The 25,132-nt window shown below is 44.1% G+C and overlaps 1 protein-coding gene across 2 annotated transcripts in view; it reads left to right on the forward strand.

Annotated features, from left to right (window-relative positions):
* Nucleotides 1-9,632: 9,632 nt before the first annotated feature.
* LOC115152418 (tyrosine-protein phosphatase non-receptor type 9) overlaps nucleotides 9,633-25,132 on the forward strand; it is a 58,882-nt gene continuing 43,382 nt past the window's right edge. Inside the window, exons 1-2 of one of the 2 annotated variants that reach the window (XM_029697274.1) lie at nucleotides 9,633-10,144; nucleotides 11,735-11,810. In XM_029697274.1, the coding sequence (XP_029553134.1) occupies nucleotides 11,745-11,810 (66 nt within the window). In that variant the 5' untranslated portion in view covers nucleotides 9,633-10,144; nucleotides 11,735-11,744. The remainder of the gene's footprint in view (nucleotides 10,145-11,734; nucleotides 11,811-25,132) is intronic. The other variant, XM_029697275.1, reaches the window with a different exon arrangement.

Raw genomic sequence — 25,132 nt, forward strand, 5'->3', positions numbered from 1 at the left:
ATGGATTTGATTGAAGCCTAAACTACTAGGCTACTGTGTCATATAGGCTAAATCATTTCGTTTTGTGTTGTTTCCATTGCTGATTTACATGTGTAAAGGCCCAACCTTTAAAAGCATCAATAGGGCAAACTGGCTAATTAGACAGGAATGTCAGTGTAAAGGGGTGCGTAACTGGTGGCAGTGAAGTCAGACGCAGGAGAGCAGAACTAGGTAATAGCCGGAGCAGTTTAATATCAAAACCAACGGCATAAAGTCATAACCAATATGGGTACAAAACCCGATGCGCACCCGTAAACAAGTGCACAAGCACTTACAACGAACAATTCCGCACAAAGACATGGGGGGACAGAGGGTTCAATATACAACACTTAATGAGGGAAATGAGAACCAGGTGTGTAGGAAAACAAGACAAACAAATGGAAAATGAAAAGTGGATCGACGATGGCTAGAAGACCGGTGACGCCGAACGCCGCCCGAACAAAGAGAGGAACCGACTTCGGCGGAAGTCATGACAGTACGCCGACACTGTCCTCGAGGACGACCCGGAGGGCGAGGTGCAGGGCGATCCGGACGGAGATGGTGGAACTCCCGCAGCATTGAAGGGTCCAACACGTCCTCCACCGGAACCCAGCATCTCTCCTCCGGACCGTACCCCTCCCAGTCCACGAGGTACTGAAGGCCCATCGCCCGATGTCGCGAATCCAGTATGGATCGAATGGAGTATGCTGGGGCCAGCCACCACCGGCCTGACGAGAGACACATGGTACGAGGGGTTAACACGGTAATCGGGAGGAAGCTGTAACCTGTAACTCACCTCATTTAAAGTCTCCTTGGGACTTTAAATGGCCCCACAAACTGCGGACCCAGCTTCCGGCAGGGAAGGTGGAGGGGCAGGTTTCGGGTCGAGAGCCAGACCCGGTCCCCCGGTGCGAACACCGGGGCCTCACTGCGGTGACGGTCTGCGCTGGCTTTCTGGCGCAGCACGGCGCACTGAAGGTGAACATGAGTGGCGTCCCATGTCTCCTCCGTACGCCGGAACCAGTTGTCCATCGCAGGAGCCTCGGTCTGACTCTAATGCGAAGGAGCCAGAACCGGCTGATACCCCAGTACGCACTGGAAGGGGGAGAGGTTACTGGAGGAGTGGCGGAGCGAGTTCTGGGCCATCTCTGCCCAGGGCATAAACGCCACCCACTCCACCGGCCGGTCCTGGCAATAAGACCTCAGAAACCTACCCACATCCTGGTTAACTCTCTCCACCTACCCGTTACTCTCGGGGTGAAACCCCGAGGTAAGGCTGATTGAGACCCCCAGACGTTCCATGAACGCCCTCTAGACCCTCGATGTGAACTGGGGACCCCGATCAGACACTATATCCTCAGGCATCCCGTAGTGCCGGAAGACATGTGTAAACAGGGCCTCCACAGTCTGTAGGGCCGTAGGGAGACTGGGCAGAGGAAGGAGATGGCAGGACTTACAGAAACGATCCACAACAACCAGGATCGTGGTGTTTCCCTGTGATGGGGGGAGATCGGTCAGGAAATTGATAGACAGGTGCGACCATGGCCGTTGTGGAACGGGTAAGGGGTGTAACTTACCTCTGGGCAGGTTCCTAGGAGCCTTACACTGCGCGCACACAGAGCAAGAGGAAACATAAACCCTCACGTCCTTAGCCAAAGTGGGCCACCAGTACTTCCCACTCAGACAGCGCACCGTCCGTCCAATGCCTGGATGACCAGAGGAAGGTGACGTGTGGGCCCAATAGATCAGCCGGTCACGGACATAAGAAGGAACGTGCAGATGCCCAGTGGGACACTGGAGGGGAGCGGGCTCTGCACGTAACGCCTGCTCAATGTCCGCGTTCAGCTCTCACACTACCGGTTCCACCAGGCAGGAGGCCGGGAGTATGGGAGTGGGATCCATGGGCCGCTCCTCTGTGTCATACAGCCGGGACAGTGCATCTGCCTTCACGTTCTGGGAACCTGGTCTGTAAGAAAGTGTGAAAACAAAACGGGTGAAAAACATTGCCCACCTTGCCTGGCGAGGGTTCAGTCTCCTCGCTGCCTGGATGTACTCCAGATTGCGGTGGCCAGTCCAGATGAGAAAAGGGGGTTTAGCCCCTTCAAGCCAATTTCTCCATGCCTTCAGAGCCTTGACAACAGCCAGCAGCTCCCGGTCCCCCAAGTCAAAGTTTCGCTCCGCCGCGCTGAGCTTCCTCGAGAAGAAGGTACAGGGGCGGAGCTTCGGTGGCGTACCCGAGCGCTGAGAGAGCACGGCTCCTATCCCAGTCTCGGACGCGTCCACCTCTACTATGAATGCCAAAGAGGAAGCTGGATGGGCCAGCACGGGAGCCGAGGTAAACAGAGCCCTCAGGTGACCAAAAGCCCTGTCCGCCTCAGCCGACCACTGCAAACGTACCGGTCCCCCCTTCAGCAGTGAGGTAATGGGAGCCGCTACCTGACCAAAACCCCGGATAAATCTCCGGTAGTAGTTGGCAAACCCTAGGAACCGCTGCACCTCCTTTACTGTGGTGGGAGTCGGCCAATTTCACACGGCTGAAATGCAGTCACTCTCCATCTCCACCCCTGAGGTGGAAATGCGGTACCCTAGGAAGGAGACGGACTGTTGAACGAACAGGCATTTCTCAGCCTTGACGTACAGGTCATGCTCCAACAGTCGACCAAGCACCCTGCGCACCAGGCACACATGCTCGGCGTGTGCAGCGGAGTATATCAGAATGTCATCAATATACACCACTACACCCTGCCCGTGCAGGTCCCTGAAAATCTTCTCTACAAAGGCTTGGAAGACTGATGGAGCATTCATCAACCCGTACAGCATGACGAGGTACTCATAATGCCCTGAGGTCGTACTGAACGCCGTCTTCCACTCGTCTCCCTCCCTGATACACACCAGGTTGTAAGCACTCCTGAGATCTACTTTGGTGAAGAGGTAGCGGGTAACTGTACCTCACCATGATCTGATTTAGGCCTCGATAGTCAATACACGGGCGCAGACCTCCCTCCTTCTTCTTCACAAAAAAATACCTTGAGGAGGCGGGTGAAGTGGAGGACCGAATGTACCCCTGACGCAGGGATTCAGAAACATATGTTCCGCCGTCTTCGCCTGTGACGGGATACACGTGACTCCTGGGAAGTGCAGCGTCTACCAGGAGATTTATCGCACAATCCCCCCGTCGATGGGGTGGTAATTCAGTCGCCTTCTTTTTGGAGAAGGCGAGAGCCAAATCGGCATAGTCAGGGGGAAAGCGCACGGTGGAGACCTGATCTGGACTTTCCACTGTAGTAGCACCAACAGAAACCCCTAAACACCTCCATGAGCACTCTCACAACCACCCTGTGAGAGCCCTCTGTTGCCATGAAATGGTGGGGTCATGACGAGCTTACCAGGGAAGGCCTAGTACTACGGGAAACGCAGGAGAGTCAATGAGGAAGAGACTGATTCTCTCCTCGTGACCCCCCCTGCGTCACCATGCCCAAGGGGATGGTAGCTTCCCTAATTACCCCTGACCCTAATGGTCGACTGTCCAGAGCGTGAACTGGGAAATGCCTAACCACTGGAACAATATGGATCCCTAACCTATGGGCTAATGCTCTGTTGATAAAACTCCCAGCCGCGCCTGAATCGACGAGCACCTTATGCTGGGAATGCGGGGAAAACTCAGGAAAGTAAACATGCACAAACAAGTGCACAACAGAGGGCTCTGGATGAGAGTGGTGCATGCTCACCTGGGGTGACGCTAGAGTGCCCTGCCTGCTGCCTCGACCCCTAGAGGAACCAGCCCAGCACCGACCAGCAGTGTGACCTCTGCGGCCACAGGTGGTACACGTGAAAGCCCCTCCTCTGGCCTCCCTGAGCGCAGCACTCCTGGGCGGTCCTCATCCCCTGCCTCAGGTGGAAAAGACGCTCACCCGCCGCTCTACCCTCGAGCGGGTGGTTGAAGACCGCCCGGAAGCGGAGGGTGAACTCCGTGAAGTCGTCCAACGCTGCATCTCCTTCTCCCCACACGGCATTAGCCCACTCCAGAGCTCTCCCTGAGAGGCACGAGACGAGGGTGGACACCCTCTCCCTTCCCGAGGGAGCCGGGTAAACGGTGCCCAGGTATAGGTCCAGCTGTAGCAGGAAACCCTGGCACCGTGCCGCCGTCCCATCATACTCGGAATTAATGAAACTGGGATAATGTTTTAGGTTAAACCGGCAAGTATATGAATATTTGCCAAGACATATTTTTATTATAAATCTGTTAATTTCACATAGAGATGTGGTAAGCTCAAAAGGCTAGCTGGCTTGCTATGTTTTTAGCCAGGATAAAGCCATCTAGCCATTCTGCCAGCTAGCTACTACTAGCAAGGGAAGCCAACTCTTCCTTACTTTCACAAAATGAAATTACAAAAATAAAGGTTGCTATCGCCCCGTTGTGAATGGGAGTGGGACCGGTGAGGATATCATGTTACCAAAAGGTGTTCGCTGCTCTAAAAATACCACTCCACCCACGTGCACCCACGTGCATACACGCATGTAGCCAGGCTGCCAGCTAGAACTGCTCTTCCTCCTGGAGAAGGCCTGCCCGCTCAAAGACCTCTCCATCACGTTGACAACTCCACTGTGTCGCCCTTCCAGAGTGCAAAGAACCCGAGCGTGACCCTAGACAACACCCTGTCGTTCAATGCAAACATCAAAGCAGTGACCCGCCCCTGCAGGTTCATGCTCTACAACATCCGCAGAACATGACCCTACCGCACTTGTCCTCTCCCATCTGGACTACTGAAACTCGCTGTTGGCTGGGCTCCTTGCTTGTGCCATCAAACCCCTGCAATTTATCCAGAATGCTGCTGCCTATCTGCTTTTCAAACTTCCCAAGTTCTCTCATGTTACCCCACTCCTCCACACACGCCACTGGCTTCCAGTCGAAGCTCGCATCAACTGCAAGACCATGGTGCTTACCTACGGAGCAGCAAGAGGACCTGCCCCTCCCTAACCTTCAGGCTGTGCTCAAACCCTACACCCCAACCCGAACACTCCATTCTGCCACCTCAGGTCTCTTGGCCCTCCCACCCCTAAGGGCAGCTCCTGCTCAGCCCAGTCCAACCTCTTCTTTGTCCTGGCACCCCAATGGTGGAACCAGCTCCCCCCTGAACCTAGGACAGCAGAATCGCTGCCCATCTTAGGAAAACATATGAAACCCTACCTCTTCAAACAGTACCTTAAATAATCCTCCTCCTCGCCTTGACCCCCCCTCCCTGTAGCTCTGACTCTACTGATAGCTACGTTACTGAGGGAAAATGTACTTTCTATGCCTGTGATATGTGGTTGTCCCACCTAGCTATCTTAAGATGAAAGGAAGCAAACCAAAAGTAGCCAAGAGCTAAACATGAGGAGACGTTTTGTCTTTTTGTGAAACGAACCATGTGCACTACACTGAACAAAAATATAAATGGAACATGCACAATTTCAAAGACTTTACTGAGTTACAGTTCATATAAGGAAATCAGTCAATTGAAATAAATTCTAATCTATGGATTTCACATGACTGGGAATACAGATATGCATTTGGTCACTGATACCTTAAAAAAGGTAGGTGCGTGGATCAGAATACCAGTCAGTATCTGGTGTGACCACCATTTGCCTCATGCAGTGCGACATATCTCCTTTGCATAGAGTTTTTATTTCACCTTTATTTAACCAGGTAGGCCAGTTGAGAACAAGGTCTCATTTACAACTGCGACCTGGCCAAGATAAAGCAAAGCAGTGCGACACAAACAACAACACAGAGTTACACATGGAATAAACAAACATATAGTCAATAACACAATAGAAAAGTATATATACAATGTATGCAAATGAGGTAAGATTAGGGAGGTAAGGCAATAAATAGGCCATAGTGGGGAAATAATTACAATTTAGCAATTAAACACTGGAGTGATAGATGTGCAGAAGATGAATGTGCAAGTAGAGATACTGGGGTGCAAAGGAGCAAAAATAAATAATTATATGGGGATAAGATAGTTGGATGGGCTATTTACAGATGGGCTATGTACAGGTGCAATGGTCTGTAAGCTGCTCTTACAGCTGATGCTTAAAGTTAGTGAGGGAGATATAAGACTCCAGCTTAAGTGATTTTTGCAATTTGTTCCAGTCATTGGCAGCAGAGAACTGGAAGGAAAGGCGGCCAAAGGAGGAATTGGCTTTGGGGGTGACCAGTGAAATAACTGCTGGAGCGTGTGCTAAGGGTGGGTGCTGCTATGGTGACCAGTGACCTGAGATAAGGCAGGGCTTTACCTAGCAGAGACTTATAGATGGCCTGGAGCCAGTGGGTTGGGTGACAAATATGAGCGAGGGCCAGCCAACGAGAGCATACAGATTGCAGTGGTGGGTAGTATATGGGGCTTTGGTGACAAAACATATGGCACTGTGATGGACTGCATGCAGATTGTTGGAGGCTATTTGTAAATTACATCGCTGAACTCAAGGATCGGTAAGAAAGTCCGTTTTACGAAGGTATGTTTGGCAGCATGAGTGAAGGATGCTTTGTTGCGAAATAGGAAGCCAATTCTAGATTTATTTTTGGATTGGAGATGCTTAATGTGAGTCTGGGAGGAGAGTTTACAGTCTAACCAGACACCTAGGTATTTGTAGTTGTCCACATATTCTAAGTCAGAACAGTCCAGAATAGTGATGCTAGGTGGGTGGGCAGGTGCGGGCAGCGATCGGTTGAAGAGCATGCATTTAGTTTTACTTGCATTTAAGAGCAGTTGGAAGCCACGGAAGGAGAGTTGTATGGCATTGAAGCTCGTCTGGAGGTTAGTTAACACAGTGTCCAAAGAAGGGCCAGAAGTATACAGAATGGTGTCGTCTGCGTAGAGGTGGATCAGAGAATCACCAATAGCAAGGGCGACGTCATTGATGTATACAGAGAAAAGAGTCGGCCTGAGAATTGAACCCTGTGGCACCCCCATAGAGACTGCCAGAGGTCCGGACAACAGTCCCTCCGCATTTACACACTGAACTCTGTCTGAGAAGTAGTTGATCAGCCAGGCGAGGCAGTCATTTGAGAAACCAAGGCTATTGAGTCTTCCGATAAGAATACGGTGATTGACAGAGTCGAAAGTCTTGGCCAGGTCGATGAATACGGCTGCACAGTATTGTCTTTTATCGATGGCGGTTATGATATCGTTTAGGACCTTGAGCGTGGCTGAAGTGCACCCATGACCAGCTCGGAAACCAGATTGCATAGCGGAGAAGGTACGGTGAGATTCGAAATGGTCATTGATCTGTTTGTTAACTTGGCTTTCGAAGACCTTAGAAAGGCAGGGTAGGATAGATATAGGTCTGTAAAAGTTTGGGTCTAGAGTGTCTCCCCCTTTGAAGAGGGGGATGACCGCGGCAGCTTTCCAATGTTTGGGGATCTCAGATGATACGAAAGAGAGTTTGAACAGTCTAGTAATAGGGGTTGCGGCAGATAATTTTAAAAAGAGAGGGTCCAGATTGTCTAGCCCAGCTGATTTGTAGGGGTCCAGGTCTTGCAGCTCTTTCAGAACATCAGCTATCTGGATTTGGGTGAAGGAGAAGTGGGGGAGGCTTGGGCAAGTTTCTGTGGGGGGTGCAGAGCTGTTGCCCTGGGTAGGGGTAGCCAGGTGGAAAGCATGGCCAGCCATAGAAAAATGCTTTTTGAAATGTTCAATTTTGGTGGATTTATCGGTGGTAACAGTGTTTCCTAGCCTCAGTGCAGTGGGCAGCTGGAATGAGGTGCTCTTATTCTCCATGGACTTTACAGTGTACCAGAACTTTTTGGAGTTTCTGTTTGAAAAAGCTAGCCTTTGCTTTCCTAACTGCCTGCATATATTGGTTCCTAACTTCCCTGAAAAGTTGCATATCGCGGGGGCTATTTGATGCTAATGCAGTACGCCACAGGATGTTTTTGTGCTGGTCAAGGTCAGTCAGGTCTGGAGTGAAACAAGGGCTATATCTGTTCCTGGTTAAAAAAAATTGGAATGAGGCATGCTTATTTAAGATGGTGAAGAAAGCACTTTTAAAGAATAATCAGGCATCCTCTACTGACGGATTGAGGTTAATATCCTTCCAGGATACCCGGGCCAGGTCGATTAGAAAGGCCTGCTCGCTGAAGTGTTTTAGGGAGTGTTTGACAGTGATGAGGGGTGGTCGTTTGACCGCAGACCCATTACGGACGCAGGCAATGAGGCAGTGATCGCTGAGATCCTGGTTGAAGACAGCAGAGGTGTATTTAGAGGGCAGGTTGGTCAGGATGATATCTATGAGGGTGCCCGTGTTTACGGATTTGGGGTTGTACCTGGTAAATTCCATGATAATTTGGGTGAGATTGAGGTCGACCGTTGTTGATTGTGGCCTTTCCAGGAATTCTCTGTGTGAAGTTGATGGATATTGGCAGGAACTGGAACATGCTGTCGTACACATCGATCCAGAGCATCCCAGAAATGCTAAATGGGTGACATGTCTGAGTATTCAGGCCATGGAAGACATTTTCAGCTTCCAGGAATTGTGTACATGTCCTTACGATATGGGGCCGTGCATTATCATGCTGAAACATGAGGTGATGGCGGCGGATGAATGGCACGACAATGGGCCTCAGGGATCTTGTGCATTCAAATGGTCAACGATAAAATGCAATTGTGTTCGTTGTCCGTAGCTTATGCCTGCCTATACCATGACCCCATTGCCACCATGTGGCACTCTGTTCACAACGTTGACATCAGCAAACCGCTCGCCCACACAACGCCATACACGCTATCTGCCATCTGCCTGGTATAGTTGAAACCGGGATTCATCCGTCAAGAGCACACTTCTCCAGCATGCCAGTGGCCATCGAAGGTGAGCATTTGCCCACTGAATTCGGTTACAACACCGAACTGCAGTCAGGTCAATACCCTGGTGAGGACGACAAGCACGCAGATGAGTTTCCCTGGGACGGTTTCTGAGAGTTTGTGCAGAAATTCTTTGGTTGTGCAAACCCCCAGTTTCATCAACATTCAATTCTCTGTCAACAGCTCTGGTGGACATTCCTGCAGTCAGCATGCCAATTGCACACTCCCTCAAAACTTGAGACATCTGTGGTGTTGTGTGACAAAACTGCACATTTTAAAGTGGCCCCCCCAAAAAAATCCTTAGCACAAGGTGCACCTATGTAATGATCATGCTGTTTAATCAGCTTCTTGATATGCCACACCTGTCAGGTGGATGGATTATCTTGGCAAATGAGAAATGCTCACCAAGAGGGATGTAAACAAATTTGTGCACAACATTTGAGAGAAAAAAGGTTTCTGTGCATATGGAACATTTCTGGGATCTTTTATTTCAGCTGATGAAACATGTGACCAACACTTTACATGTTGCATTTATATTTTTGTTCAGTGTATTTCCAGACACCAAGGCTGTACAGTGCATATACTGTATGTATTACCCTAATGCAATTATGCAGTCATACATCCACAGTTGGATTTGACATGTTTTACTGTTTATTGTCAAATTAATTAATTATTGTATTTATTTTGAAGTTAAATAGAAACACCATTTGTATCAGTTTAGATCAGTTTCAATGGGGGACTATTATTTTGAAGGCCAACCGCAAACGCCACTATTGTGGCCAAACCTTATTGTGGGCAGCTTCACACAGGTCTCGTCAAGCCTACACGGAGTTAAATGATTGCAAACCAGAGAACAGGAATGCCTTTAGTCTTGATTCTAAAGCAAAGGTGGGTGGCTTTACTGGACAAATCGGTTAATTCTATCAGCAGCGATTCGTCACAGACAAACGGCAAGCTGTTGAGGACTCTTCTTCAGCTCTCGATAAGATTTGACACATCAGCGATTTTCTCTCATGCATGAGTATTTTGATGGAAGATTACAAATAATTTCTTATTCGACTACTAAAACAGGCCAGTCAAACGAAGAAAGAGTATAAAGCTTTCCATTTATATACGAGACACATTTAAGTTTGGTAAAATACCAGTAAACCTAGCAAAAACGTTACCTGTTTACCTTTACGAAAAGAGGAAAAGAAGAAAGGAGACCAAATTGAAGGATTAAGGTGTCAAAATCTCAAGAACGAGAGTGAAGAATGGCAGCCAGTTTGTCAGCGGAGGAAGAACAGGTAATTTTGAATAGAATATTAAATATTTGATCATTCCGTAGTAAGAATGCATGATATGTGTCAAGTTGTTGTATTGCAGTTAGCCTACACCACTGCAAGTTATGCTCTTTAAATTGTTAAATTGTTGCGAAATCATCGTCACAGACAGGCTTAACGAACACAAACATTGTATCCATCTACATTGTCAACATTGTTGCCTACCTTGAAGATGCTTCTAACATGAAATGTCAAAATATTACATTGGTGACTTGTTTTGGTAAAGAATTAAAAATTATCACATGTAATGTTTTGACTTATGAAAAACACACCATGCAATGGTAATTTGATTGAATCATTTCCGCGAATGTAGACCAAGTGTCTATCAAATGATATAGAATAATAAATTATCAGTATTAGGGCAAGAATCTAAAAAGCTATGATTTTCCCATTTGCATTGATGCACTTAGTCCACACATCTCCCTTTACATACCACACATTACAACAATATGGCTAGTACAGATGTAGCTCTCAAACTCTAGGCGGCATTCTGCCTTCACCTTACAGTTTACAGCCATTAGCTTTGCCCATGACTCGCTAAAGGGAACTACAATCCCGACGCTGTTTTTGTGTTTTAAAACGTCAATAATCATTGCTTGCGATACGGCTTTCGAAACATTTGGCCCATATCTTTCATCAGCTACAAATAATCCTTCAAATAAAATAAAAAAATATACAGTGTAGCATCTTTGCACAGATCCATACAGCTATGCTTACACACAGATGTTTGGCGTACACTGGATAGCTTCAGTCTGTTTTCTGTAAACAAGCGCTGTAACATGGAGATATGGCGGTGTGGGAACACTGACTCTAACCCTATCACATGAGGTTGTCGGAACAGGCTTGTGGTAATAGCTGGAGCGGAATTAGTGGAACGTTATCAGCCATTCCATTCGCGCCGTTCCAGCCATTATGAGCCGTTCTCCCCTCGGCAGCCTCCTCTGATTATACCCAATCAAGGTGTGTATAAATTTAGCCTTTTTGTTTTTTATGAATATTACTTCTCGCTGATATATGAAAGATAAGGTTCTTATGCTTCCAAAACAATACCGCAAGTGAAACATGTTAATGTTCAGATTGAGTGTAGGGGGGGCTCTGAACTCCCTTACAGAAGATGCCTTCATCCAATAACTATTGTGTGTAATGTAATGGAACTGAGAGTCATGATCAAGGGCTAGTACAGTTGTTAATCACATGCCAAGCTGCGCTCACTGCCACTTGTGTTTTTCCAACCAGGTCCTAAAAGGCAGGAAACGGATATTATATAATAATCTATTGCTAGGGTGCGTATTGTCCATATGATGACAATGTTTCCACAGCATAAAAATGAGTTGGTGGGCCTATTGTAGGTCTATTCATGCTATCCCCAACATGCATGAACATGTGGGTTACTCATTACACTAGATAGATGTTTCCAAACACATAAACAAGTCCAGTACCAAGAACTGTGGATATTTATGAGGGGGGTGAAGAGTAGTACCTCTTTCACATGAGTTTGAGAGAGATCAGCTTGTTTATTCTCTCTCTGTCTCCCTGACTGATTTTTTTTTCCAGCCTGGTGGTAATGATGGTCTTAACACCTTTCCAGGCCCTAATACCCTTTCCTCATGGCTCATCTGGACAGCAGGCAGTGAGTCTTAGGGCTGATTTTATCACTATGGAGACGGAAGGTTCGTTTTACTTCACAAAAGGGATAATACGCTCCCTCATGCAACATACTTTTGTGATACCTGAAAATTGAGATGCTCTGTATCATTCCTTGTGAAGACTTGAGGGGCAGTATTGAGTGAGTTTTGCAACGTAAATCCCGCCTTGTGTCTACATCATCCCTTCTAGTATAAACATGGAAGCAATGGACGTTAATCTACTTGCAAGCTTTTTTTGTGCTTTTATATAAATATTTGCTACGTGCAATTATACATCTACAATCCTTCGATGCAGTTGTATTTGGACAAGAACACAAAAGATAACAGCTAGGTAGATATCACCGATATCAAAGAAAATTGGAGAAAGATTTGGGACCGGTATGTTCGCAATCTGAAAGAGATGAGGAGTGTGGCTGCTGCTGTTTGTGTGTCCCGTAAATTGTCTGACAACTGACTTGGCTTCGTGTTTACGTGAAACATCGTCAGACAGACACCTACAGTGCATTCGGAAAGTATTCAGATCCCTTGACTTTTTCCACATTTTGTTGTGTTACAGCCTTATTCTAAAATGGATTAAATAAAAAAAATGTCCTCCATCTACACACAATGGCCCATAATGACAAAGCAAAAAACTGGTTTTTAGAAATGTGTGCAAATGTATAAAAAAATTAAAAACAAACTTATTTACATATACTACCGTTCAAACGTTTTGGGTCACTTAGAAATGTCCTTGTTTTGGAAAGATTATAATTTTTTGGGGTCCATTAAAATAACATAAAATGTATCAGAAATACAGTGTAGACATTGTTAATGTTGTAAATGACTATTGTAGCTGGAAACGGCAGATTTTTATGGAATATCTATATAGGCGTACAGAGGCCCATTATCAGCAACCATCACTCCTGTGTTCCAATGGCACGTTGTGTTAGCTAATCCAAGTTGATCATTTTAAAAGGCTGATTGATCGTTAGAAAACCCTTTTGCAATTGTTAGCTAGCTGAAAACTGTTCTGATTTAAGAAGCAATAAATCTGGCCCTCTTTAGACTAGTTTAGCATCTGGAGCATCAGCATTTGTCGGTTCGATTACAGGCTCAAAATGTCCAGAAACAAAGTACTTCTGAAACTCGTCAGTCTATTCTTGTTCTGTGAAATGAAGGCTATTCCATGCGAAAAATTGCCAAGAAACTGAAGATCTCGTACAGTGCAAACTGTCTCTACTCCGCTAGTCAGCACCTCTTCTAAACAGGTCAAGGGCTAGTACAGTTTCTTTCGCCTCCAGAATCTCTAATGAACTTATCTTCTGTGGCGGACCTCATGAGAACCAGTTTCATCATAGTACATTATTGTTTTTGCGACTGCACTTGAAGAAACCGGATTGACTGACCTTCATGTCTTAAAGTAATGATGGACTGTCATTTCTCTTTGCTTATTTGAGCTGTTCTTGCCATAATATGGACTTGGTCTTTTACCAAATAGGGCTGTCTTCTGTATAACACCTCTACCTTGTCACAACACAACTGATTGGCTCAAACCCATTATAACAAGGAAAGAAATTCAACAAATTACCTTTTTAACAAGGCACACCTGTAAATTGAAATGCATTACAGGTGATTACCTCATGAAGCTTGTTGAGAGAATGCCAAGACTGTGCAAAGCTGTCAAGGCAAACAGTGACTACTTTGAAGAATATCAAATATACCATTTTATTTTGAATTGTTTAACACTTTTTGGTTACTACATGATTCCATATGTGTTGTTTCATAGTTTTGACGTCTTCACTATTATTCTACAATGTACAAAATAGTAAAAATAAAGAAAAACCCTTGAATGAGTAGGTGTATCCAAACTTTTGACTGGTACTGTAGATTTACGCAAAATATATATGGGGACTGCAGACTATTACATTGATGGAAGCCACAATCTATCTGCAATATTAAAGCTGATCTGCCCCCTAGAATATATATATTTTTTAAACAAATACCTAACTCAACAATGTTGTAAGTAGGAGAGATGCATTTTTTTAAATGATTTGCCATGTATTTAAAGCGCTCTGCACGTCATCGTTGTTAACAGTTGGAAAAATGGCACAGTGAGAGACAGGGAAGCGACTGCAGCGAAGTCCTGTATGGCAATACTTTTTGAGAAGGTAAATGAGAAGGTGATGAAATGCAAACTTTGCAAGGTGGATTTGAGTTACAGTGGTGGTACAGGTGCAATGCTGAAAGGGAGGCACCGTGATTCCCAACCCTTTTCTGGGATCAGTGTGATAAGGGACGGAGTGAGAATCGCAGTGCTGATTACAGAAAAGATTGCAGTTGATATGCAGCCATTGTTAATGGTAGAGGATGTCTGCTTCAATACCATAAGGGCATATCTAGAACCAGACTACAAGATGCCATAAAAAAACCAAACCTTGCTCTGCAAGTACAAAGCGCAAGCTCTGTACTGTGTACAGATTGTTGGACATCTATGAACACCCTGTCATACATCACTCCAACAAGCCATCACATTGATGAGAAGTCCCATGTACTGAGAACATGGAGGAGAGGTACACAACAGAGAACCTAAAACTGCATTCATACCATCGTTGCTGAGTGGGTGGGGGACAACAGTAAGTTGAGTGCCATCTGGTAGGTAGCCAGGACTGCGGTAGATTTAACTGCACTGCCCCCTAGCAGTCATACACAGGGCCATATATGAATTCATGTCATTTGATGAAATCAGTTAAAATGTTAAGATTATTATAATTATTTTTACATTTGTCACATCCCTAGCATATATACTCAACAAAAATATAAACGCAACATGTAAAGTGTTGGTCCCATATTTCATGAGCTGAAAGATCCCAGAAGTGTTCCATATCCACACAGCTTACTTTCTCTCAAATTATGTGCACACATTTGTCAAGAATCTGTCCACGTGACAGGTGTGGAATATCAAGAAGCTGATTTAACAGCATGATCATTACACAGGTGCACCTTGTGCTGGGGACAATAGAAAGCCACTCTCAAATGTGCAGGTTTGTCACACAACACAATGCCACAGATGTCTCAAGTTTTGAGGGAATGTGCAATTGACATGCTGACTGCAGATATGTCCACCAGAGCTGTTGACAGAGAATTTAATGTTAATTTCTCTACCGTAAACTGCCTCAGTCATTTTAGAGAATTTGGCAGTACTTCCAACCAGCCTCACAACTGCAGACCACGTGTAACCACACCAGCCCAGGACCTCCACATCTGGCTTCTTCACTTGCGGGATCGTCTGAGTTCAGTCACCCGGACAGCTGATGAGTATTTGTGTCTGTAATAAAGCCCTTATGTGGGGAAAAATCTCATTCTGATTGGCTGGGCCTGGCTCCCCAGTGTCTGTGACCCTGCCCAGTTGTGAAATCCATAGATTAGGCCTAATGAATTTATATCAATTGACTGATTTTCCTTATCAGCTGTAACTCAGTAAAATGATTGAAATTGTTACAAGTTGCACTTATATTTTTGTTCAGTATAAGTTCTATATTGGTATAATTTTCACATATGTATAACATGGCAATCTCAATGTGCTTCAAAAAATAAACAAGCAATACATTATCATGATTAGGCTAGCTATAGTTAGTTCCACCAATAGAGGCCAAGTCTTTGAATGCATGCATCCTCCAAAGATGGAGAGGGACAGTTAATGATCAGAAGAAGGTGGTCTGGGAGATGGTTAATGAAGAGTCTGGTGATGATCATGTAGAGGGCTACACTGGGAACCAGCCAGAGTCATGTAGCTACTGGACCTCTCCTCCTTCACTCTTTGTAGCACCCACTTGGGTGATGCCTCAGCAGCTCTGGGTGACAGAATGCTCACCACCCACAGTTCAGAGTAGCAGCTAGTCGTCCTCACTACGAGCCCGCTGCCTAAGCACTGCATTTCTACTGCATCTCCCATTCCTCTCAAGCGTCATGTGACTCTTCAATTGGTGTTTTTAAAAATATCAGGAACCAGCAGCCAGGTGAAACAAAAAAGCTGGTACAGTGTGCAGATGCATCATTTAAAAAAATGTTTTGCCAGCTAGCCAAGCCAAAAAGAGTTGACCTGCCAGTTCATCTACAGATCTGTGGGTCAAAGCCACTATAAATATACAATAAAACTCAATGTTATCAAAAACAAAAAAGCTGATAATATTAAAAATAATAAAATGATATGTACATATTTCTCGGCTTAGGCTGCTACTAGGGCGCCATGGCAACTACAGAATTCGCATGCACATGTATAGTAACATGCTAAAATGTATCTTACCTGGATATGGTCGCATCATGATTACCCTCCGAGGGAATGCCTCGTCTCACATGAAGATATATGGGCTCGGTGTCTGGGTCTCCGGCAAGCACTTAGGTAGCGGCAAGTGGCCTGCAATGAGTTGGGAGCTGACTTTGCCTCGCAAGAAGATTCCCGCATCTCCCTCCTGACCAAATGCGCCCACGTCAATCATGGTGAAGCGGTACCTTGCGTCGCAGACTGCCATCGGGATTGAGAAAAAGCCATTGTAGTACTCGATTGCCCGAGTTTACCAGAGCTCATATCCGAATATGTTTTCCGACAGCTCCTGCACAAAACTGATCATTCCATTGGCCCCAAAATGTCTGCCCATTTTACAGCAATTGCAATTCAAAAAGAGACGTTTGCTTCTGTGGCTAAAACCTAGTGTCATAAAGCATGTAACACCATACCAGGCTGACGTGTAGCTAGCTAGTATTTGTAAACTGGCGTTACACCGGATCGGAAGTTCAAAGTTTGATTTCAGCCCATTTTGCCGCTGAGGAATAAGCAACAAAATCCTGTGTTCTCTCATGCGAGATGTGAGGGGCAAGCTACTGAAGCAAGTCGTCAAATCTGGCAGCCAACGTCCAAAAGTATTGAAAATGTCTTTTCCCACGTCAATGCTTCACATAGGTTGGACAAGAGACCTGTATTCTCCATTGTCCTCTCATGTAGTTTTCAGTGGACAAACGTAATTTTCTCCCTCGTTTTTATTCCTCCTCGTGAGTAGTAAGAGCATTTCAAGCTCTTCCAATTTGTAGAGATGTGTTTGCTTCTGTAGCTAGTTAAATCCTTAAGTAGCATCAAAAAGCATAGAACACCATACTAGCCATACATGTAGCTAGCTAGTATTTGTAAACAAAGGGCATATAGCACACCGGATCCGGAACTTAAAATGTCATCACTAGCTACAATCAAGCGCTTCAGACCCTCTTGCTTGGTAAGCTACTCGGGAACCCCAAGCCCCCTAGTGGATATACACTACTCAAGGTGAACTTCCTCTCTGGGTGGAACACACTGATGAATAGGACAAAAGTGTGCGGTGCTAAAAAAAAACATCTGACTCCGCCCATGCGCACGCACGTCCATCAGCAGAGTGAAGTGCGTAGAGACTCTTATCTGGGCACTTCATTTCCTCTGCAGGCCCAGCCATGGTGGAGGGCTGGAGGCTTGTAGGCTGGGTTATTAGCTCCTCAGCTTGGCTGGGTCCGGTTGTAGCAGGGGGCCTCTGGGGGACTGTGCTAGTATGGTGGAACTTCACTTTCAGGCAGCTGTTAAAAGCATTTCGACTGGACTGGAGTGATACTGCCATTGTGGGGTTAATTTGTGTGTGTTGGGGGAGGGGCAGGTAGTTGTCTCCCAGGAACCGTCACAGGAAGAAAAAGTGGGGGATAGAAAGAATGCAACATGACACTTCCTGTTTAGTATCAACTCGTGCCAAATGGGACTGACTGGACTGAACATAATAGGATGGCACTTTCCACATGTGGCTAATGTCGAGAGAAGTGGATCAGCAATAATCATGATCATGTTACGTATGAATCACCCTTAACATTGTTATACTTATCAGCTCAAACATTTAGCAAGACTATAAGGCCTGGCTTGTTTCTTTTAGATTCTGGCCTGTATGTCTTATGCTGTCAACGTAATCTGTTTTTTAACTTTCTTAAACAATGTCAAATGAAGATGCTGATGTTTTAAGAGCCAATCATTTAAAACATTTCCAATGACATTAGACTAGAACCTTGCTCTCGTTTCATAGCCTATATCTGTACTATGCAATTCTGGCCATTGCTGTGCACTTTTTTGTTATGTGTGCAATACTTGCATCACATCGTGTCCTAGCTTGGGGGTTTTAATTGAATGAACAGGTCAGTCTTCTGGGTGATATGAGTCTTCTCAAGACCACATTGCTTTGAAATGGAACTCTTTAGAGGAGTCGCATATCTTTAGAGAGCTAGGGTGCCAAAATATTAAATCTAATTCGAAGCATGTTTCTGGGATAAGTACAAGGTTTAAGTGGTTTTCCACAGTAAGATTGTGCATTTGGATAAAAAAAAAAAAAAAAAACATTTTACAGTGTGAGACAAATAATTACAACGGCATGGGCTACATATAATTTTCTGCTTCATCTTGTAAACTGGTGACCAGTTTTGATGGAATCGCCTAAGTTGCAAACCATTTCCATTAGAATTGGTTTAGAAGGCGCTCTGCAGGATCATTTACCTGCATTCATCTTTTGATCTCGTGGAATTGTTTAATGGCTGTGTAGGCATTAATTAGCTAGGTTTGGGGTTTCATGTTTTTCACTCTCTCAGAAGGGAGTTTTCAGCTAAATTTGACCCACTGAGATCAAGCTAGCACGTGACATCATATCAACCAAAGTGTCACCGCCAGAAAGAATGAAAATGTATATGTACAAAAAAGTATTTTAGGATTTGAATTCTTCCTAAGCCTTTTGACACTTTTTGTCGCAGGTCAAGGTCACGTGGTAATGGAGTCACACTCCCACTAAATATAAATGGCCATATATTTTTTGCAGTCAGGGCCAAGTCTTAATGTGATATACAGTGCTTTCAGAAAGTATTCACACCCCTTGACTTTTTCCACAATTTGTTGTTACAGCCTGAATTTAAAATATTTTTTTTTCAGTGGCCTACACAAAGTGAAATAATGTGTTTTGAAATTTTTACAAATTAATTGCAAATGAAAAGCTGAAATGTCTTGAGTCAAGTATTCAACCCCTTTATGGCATGCCTACAGTGGCAAGAATAAGTATGTGATCCCTTTGGAATGACTTGGATTTCTGTATAAATTAGTCATAAAATGTGATCTGATCTTCATCTTAGTCACAGCAATAGACAAACACAGTGTGCTTAAACTAATAACACACAAATTATTGTATTTTTCTTGTCTATATTGAATACATAATTTAAACATTCACATTGTAGGTTGGAAAAAGTATGTGAACTCCTAGGCAAATTGGAGTCAGGAGTCTGCTAACCTTGACTCCAATCGATGAGATGAGATTGGAGATGTTGGTTAGAGCTGCTCTGCCCTATATGAAAGTTTTGAGTTTCCTATTCACAAGAAGCATTACCTGATGTGAACCATGCCTCGAACAAAAGAGATCTCAGAAGACCTAAGATTAAGAATTGTTGACTTGCATAAAGCTGGAAAGCGTTACAAAAGTATCTCTAAAAGCCTTGATGTTCATCGGGCCACGGTAAGACACATTGTCTATAAATGGAGAAAGTTCAGCACTGTTGCTACTCTCCCTAGGAGTGGCCATCCTGCAAAGATGACCGCAAGAGCACAGTGCAGAATGCTCAATGAGGTTAAGAAGAATCCTAGTGTCAGCTAAAGACTGACAGAAATCTCTGGGACATGCTAACATCTCTGTTGACGAGTCTACGATACGTAAAACACTAAACAATAATTGTGTTCATGGGAGGACACCACAGAAGAAGCCACTGCTGTAAAATATTCTGTGGACAGATGAAACTACAGTGGAGTTGTTTGGAAGGAACACACACTATGTGTGGAGGAAAAAAAGGCACAGCACACCAACATCAAAACTTCATCCCAACTGTAAAGTATGGTGGAGGGAGCATCATGGTTTGGGGCTGCTTTGCTGCCTCAGGGCTTGGACAGCTTGCTATCATCGATGGAAAAATGAATTCCCAAGTTTATCAAGACATTTTGCAGGAGAATGTTAGGCTACCTGTCCGCCAATTGAAGCTCAACAGAAGTTGGGTGACGCAACAGGACAGCGACCCAAAACGGAAGTAAATCAACAACAGAATGGCTTCAACAGAAGAAAATACACCTTCTGGACCAGTCAGAGTCCTGACCTCAACCCAACTTAAAATGCTGTGGGTCAACCAGTTGTTAAATCCAAGGGTTCACATTCTTTTCCCACCCTACACTGTGAATGTTTACACGTTGTGTTCAATAAAGACATGGAAATGTATAATTGTTTGTGTTATTAGTTTAAGCAGACTGTTTGTCTTTTTTTGTGACTTAGATGAAGATCAGATCTTGTTGGTAGAGGCACTTGTTGGTAGAGGGGTGAATTTAAAAATCATGGTGTATATAAAGCATATAATTACACTTTGGATGATGTATCAATACACCCAGTCACTACAAAGATACTGGCTTTTTCCTAACTCGGTTGCCGGAGGGGATTTCACCACTAGGCCAATGGTGACTTTAAAACAGTTTGTTTAATGGCTGTGATAGGAGATCTGAGGATGGATCAACAACATTGTAGTTATTCCAAAATACTAACCTAATTGATAGAGGGAAAAGAAGGAAGTCTGTACAGAATAAAAATATTCCAAAACATGCATTCTGTTTGCAACAAGGCAGGAAGGCCCCGATCCCAACCTGAGTTAAGCGTACGTAAATAGAACGTATTCGCTTTTTATGCACTTTTCTCTTCCTATTCTGACATTGAACTTAAGCATGCTATTCACCTGCTATTCATTTGAGGTGGGGCTAGAACAAATTAAGGTGTGGTGGAAATGTATCTACAGATACGCCGTATTTTGACCATTACTTCATTCCCTCATTCCACCACCTTTACGCATGTGGAAACAATGAATAAGGTTGATCGAACCGGCCGGTTCCAAGTGGAAAAAGCTTTTTTATCATTTTTTATTCGAAATAACAGCATTCTCCATGCGCTGTAATTTAGAAATTGTTAAGAGCTAGGTAAATTAGTAATCCATTTGGAGAAGGGAATTGTAAATACACATTTTTCCCTTATTATCCCTGGAGACAGATGTGAAACCAGCCATATGGAAGCAAACTGAAGATCATATCAACAGGACATGTATTGCGGCCCCTTTTCAACAGGAAATAAATAGATGCGCCGTTAATCTGAATTGTTATTATGTGCCCTCATAACGTGTGTGGATGAAAATTTGGAGACCTAGGCTTCTGTAGGGATGGACCTGTCGAGGTTGATGTATGTGCTTTAGAATGTTTTGATTATATGCCAGGGCTTTTATCAGTTTTATTTTACAATTTGAATTATGTTAAATATTAGCCACTATCAAGAGCCACAGTCAGTAACACCACATACATTTATTTTTGCATCATTGCATTCCATGTACTTTTCTTTCCTCTGTCACGTCCTTTTAAGTTGTCCCTGAGGTTTTTTAGCAGTAGTGGATCATAGTAGTCCACATGTCCCAATAATTTGGGACATGTAGCCTATTTGAATCATTGTGGAACTCAGATCACACGTAGCAGGTTAAACCTGAAGCCTGGCACACGGTTCATGACGAATGGACCTGTGTTATACAGTTCCACGAGTAGTGAGAATTAGGGTAGGATTATTGTTCAAACCCTATTGTATACTTCTTCTTTTTTTGCCCCCACCTTCCAATATTATATGGATTGAATATGACAATTTTCAGGATGAATCAATCCATTTATTTATTTTATTCATCAATTTATTTTCTGTGAAGGCTCTCCAACCCATTTTTTAAAATATTTTATTATTCATGCAGACTTTCCTAACCCTAAGATTTGCCTAAACAATCTACAAGATCAAAGTATTTTAAAATCTACCAGTTGGTATTGAAACTGAGACAAATATGCATAGATTGCTTCTTTCATTGATCACTATATTCTGGCCTGTTCTCTCTGTATTCTATTGTCTGACAAAATTATAATTAAAGATACACTGTATTTAAAGGGATGGCTTAAGCTAAATGTACTGAAAACCCCATTGAATGAAAACTCCACGAGAAAATCTGTTGGCCAGCAAGTGGGAGGGTTTTTAGCTGTTGAATTACATTTATTCAGAGTGTGCAAGGTAGCCACACCTGCAGAGCACGTTATGTCATTGAAAAAGGTAAGTCTAAATACCAAATACTGAGAAGTGCATAGGTGCCTTTTTTCTAAGTCTGGAACGTGCCCTAAAGTAATACAGCAAAAAATGTGTCAAAGCAATTCACTTTTTGTCCTGAATACAAAGTGTTGTGTTTAGGAAAAATCCAATACAACAAACACATTACTGAGTACCACTCTTCATATTTTCAAGCATAGTGATGACTGCATCATGTTATGGGTATGCCTGAAATTGTTCAGGACTGGGGAGTTTTTGAGGATAAAAAAAATAATCGGAATGGAGCTAAACACAGGCAAAATCCTAGAGGAAAACCTGGTTGTCTGCTTTTCATCACATACTGGAATAAGTGATGTGGAAAGCTCTTCGAGACTTAAACAGGAAGACTCACAGCTGTAATTGCTCCCAATGGTGACTCTAACATGTATTGACTGAATACATTTTCCAAACTTTCTACAAACCTGTTTTTGATTGAGAGGATCTACGGAGGAGAATGGGTGAAACTCCCCAAATACAGGTGTGTGTGTGTGTGTGTGTGTGTGTGTGTGTGTACAGTGCTTTCGGAAAGTATTCAGACCCGTTGACCCTTTTCACATTTCGTTACGTTACAGCCTTATTCTAAAATGTATTAGATCGGTTTATCCCCTCACAATCTACATACAATACCCCGTAATGATGAAGCAAAAACTGTTTTTTAGAATATTTTGCTAATATAAATAAATGTTTTACATTTACATAAGTATTCAGACCCTTTACTCAGTACTTTGTTGAAGCACCTTTTGGTGACGATTACAGCATCGATTCTTCTTGGATATGACGCAACAAGCTTGGCACACCTGTATTTGGGTGGTTTCTCCCATTCTCTGCAGATCCTCTCAAGCTCTGTTAGGTTGGATGGGTAGCATTGATGCACAGCTACAGTGGCTTGTGAAAGTATTCACCCTCCTTGGCATTTTTCCTATTTTGTTGCCTTACAACCTGGAATTACAACCCCAAATCAATACTTAGTAGAGCCACCTTTTGCAGTAATTACAGCTGCAAGTCTCTTGGGATATGTCTCTACAGTTGTGGCCAAAAGTTTTGAGAATGACACAAATATACATTTTCACAAAGTTTGTTACATCAGTTTGTATGATGTCAATTTGCATATACTCCAGAATGTTATGAAGAGTGATCAGATGAATTGCAAAGTCCCTCTTTGCCATGCAAATGAACTGAATCCCCCAAAAACATTTCCACTGCATTTTAGCCCTGCCACAAAAGAACCAGCTGACATCATGTCAGTGACTGTCTCGTTAACACAGGTGTGAGTGTTGACGAGGACAAGGCTGGAGATCACTCTGTCATGCTGATTGAGTTTGAATAACAGACTGGAAGCTTCAAAAGGAGGGTGGTGCTTGGAATCACTGTTCTTCCTCTGTCAAACATGGTTACCTGCAAGGAAACATGTGCCGTCATCATTGCTTTGCACAAAAAGTGCTTCACAGGCAAGCATATTGCTGCCAGTTATTGGATCATCAAGAACTTCAAGGAGAGCGGTTCAATTGTTGTGAAGAAGGCTTCAGGGAGCCCAAGAAAGTCCAGCAAGCGCCAGGACCGTCTCCTCAACTTGATTCAGCTGCGGGATCGGGGCACCACCAGTACAGAGCTTGCTCAGGAATGGCAGCAGGCAGGTGTGAGTGCATCTGCATGCACAGTGAGGCGAAGACTTTTGGAGGATGGCCTGGTGTCTTTGAAGGGCAGCAAAGAAGCCACTTCTCTCCAGGAAAAACATCAAGGACAGACTGATATTCTGCAAAACGTACAGGGATTGGACTGCTGAGGACTGTGGTAAAGTCATTTTCTCTGACTAATCCCCTTTCCGATTGTTTGGGGCATCCGGAAAAAAGCTTGTCTGGAGAAGACAAGGTGAGTGCTACCATCAGTCCTGTGTCATGCCAACAGTAAAGCATCCTGAGACCATTTATGTGTGGGTTGCTTATTAGCCAAGGGAGTGGGCTCACTCACAATTTTGCCTAAGAACACAGCCATGAATAAAGAATGGTACCAACACATCCTCCCAGAGCAACTTCTCCCAACCATCCAGGAACAGTTTGGTGATGAACAATGCCTTTTCCAGCATGATTGAACACCTTGCCATAAGGCAAAAGTGATAGCTAAGTAGCTCGGGGAACAAAACATCAATATTTTGGGTCCATGGCCAGGAAACTCCCCAGACCTTAATCCCATTGAGAACTTGTGGTCAATCCTCAAGAGGCGGGTGGACAAACAAAAACCCACAAATTCTGTCAAACTCCATGCATTGATTATGCAAGAATGGGCTGCCATCAGTCAGGATGTGTCCCAGAAGTTAATTGACAGCATGCCAGGGCGGATTGCAGTGGTCTTGAAAAAGAATGTTCAACACTGCAAATATTGACTCTTGGCATCAACTTAATGTAATTGTCAATAAAAGCCTTTGACACTTATGAAATGCTTGTAATTATACTTCAGTATTCCATAGTTACATCTGACAAAAATATCTAATGACACTGAAGCAGCAAAGTTTGTGTAAATTAATATTTGTTTCATTCTCAAAACGTTTGTCCATGACTGTATAAGCTTGTCACATCTAGTCATTGGGATTTTTGCCCATTCTTCAAGGCAAAACTGCTCCAGCTCTTTTAAGTAGGATGGGTTCCGCTGGTTTACAGCAATCTTTAAGTCATACCACAGATTCTTAATTGGATTGAGGTCTGGCCTTTGACTAGGCCATTCCCAAGACATAAACATGTTTCCCCTTAAACCACTGGAGTGTTTCTTTAGAAGTATGCTTAGGGCCATCGCCCTGCTGGAAGGTGAACCTCCGTCCCAGTCTCAAATCTCTGGAAGACAAACAGGGTTCCCTCGAATTTCCCTGTATTTAGCGCCATCCATCATTCCTTCAATTCTGACCAGTTTCCCAGTCCCTGCCAATGGAAAAGCATCCCCACAGCATGATGCTGCCACCACCATGCTTCACTGTTTGTGCCAGACATAGCATTTTCCTTGATTGCCAAAAAGTTCATTTTAATCTCATCTCACCAGAGTACCTTCTTCCATATGTTTGGGGAGTCTCTCGCATGCGTTTTGGTGAACACCACCAAACGTGTTTGCTTATTTGT

The sequence above is a fragment of the Salmo trutta genome, chromosome 17 (assembly GCF_901001165.1).
Source record: "Salmo trutta chromosome 17, fSalTru1.1, whole genome shotgun sequence".
NCBI classification, from domain to species: Eukaryota; Metazoa; Chordata; class Actinopteri; order Salmoniformes; family Salmonidae; genus Salmo; species Salmo trutta.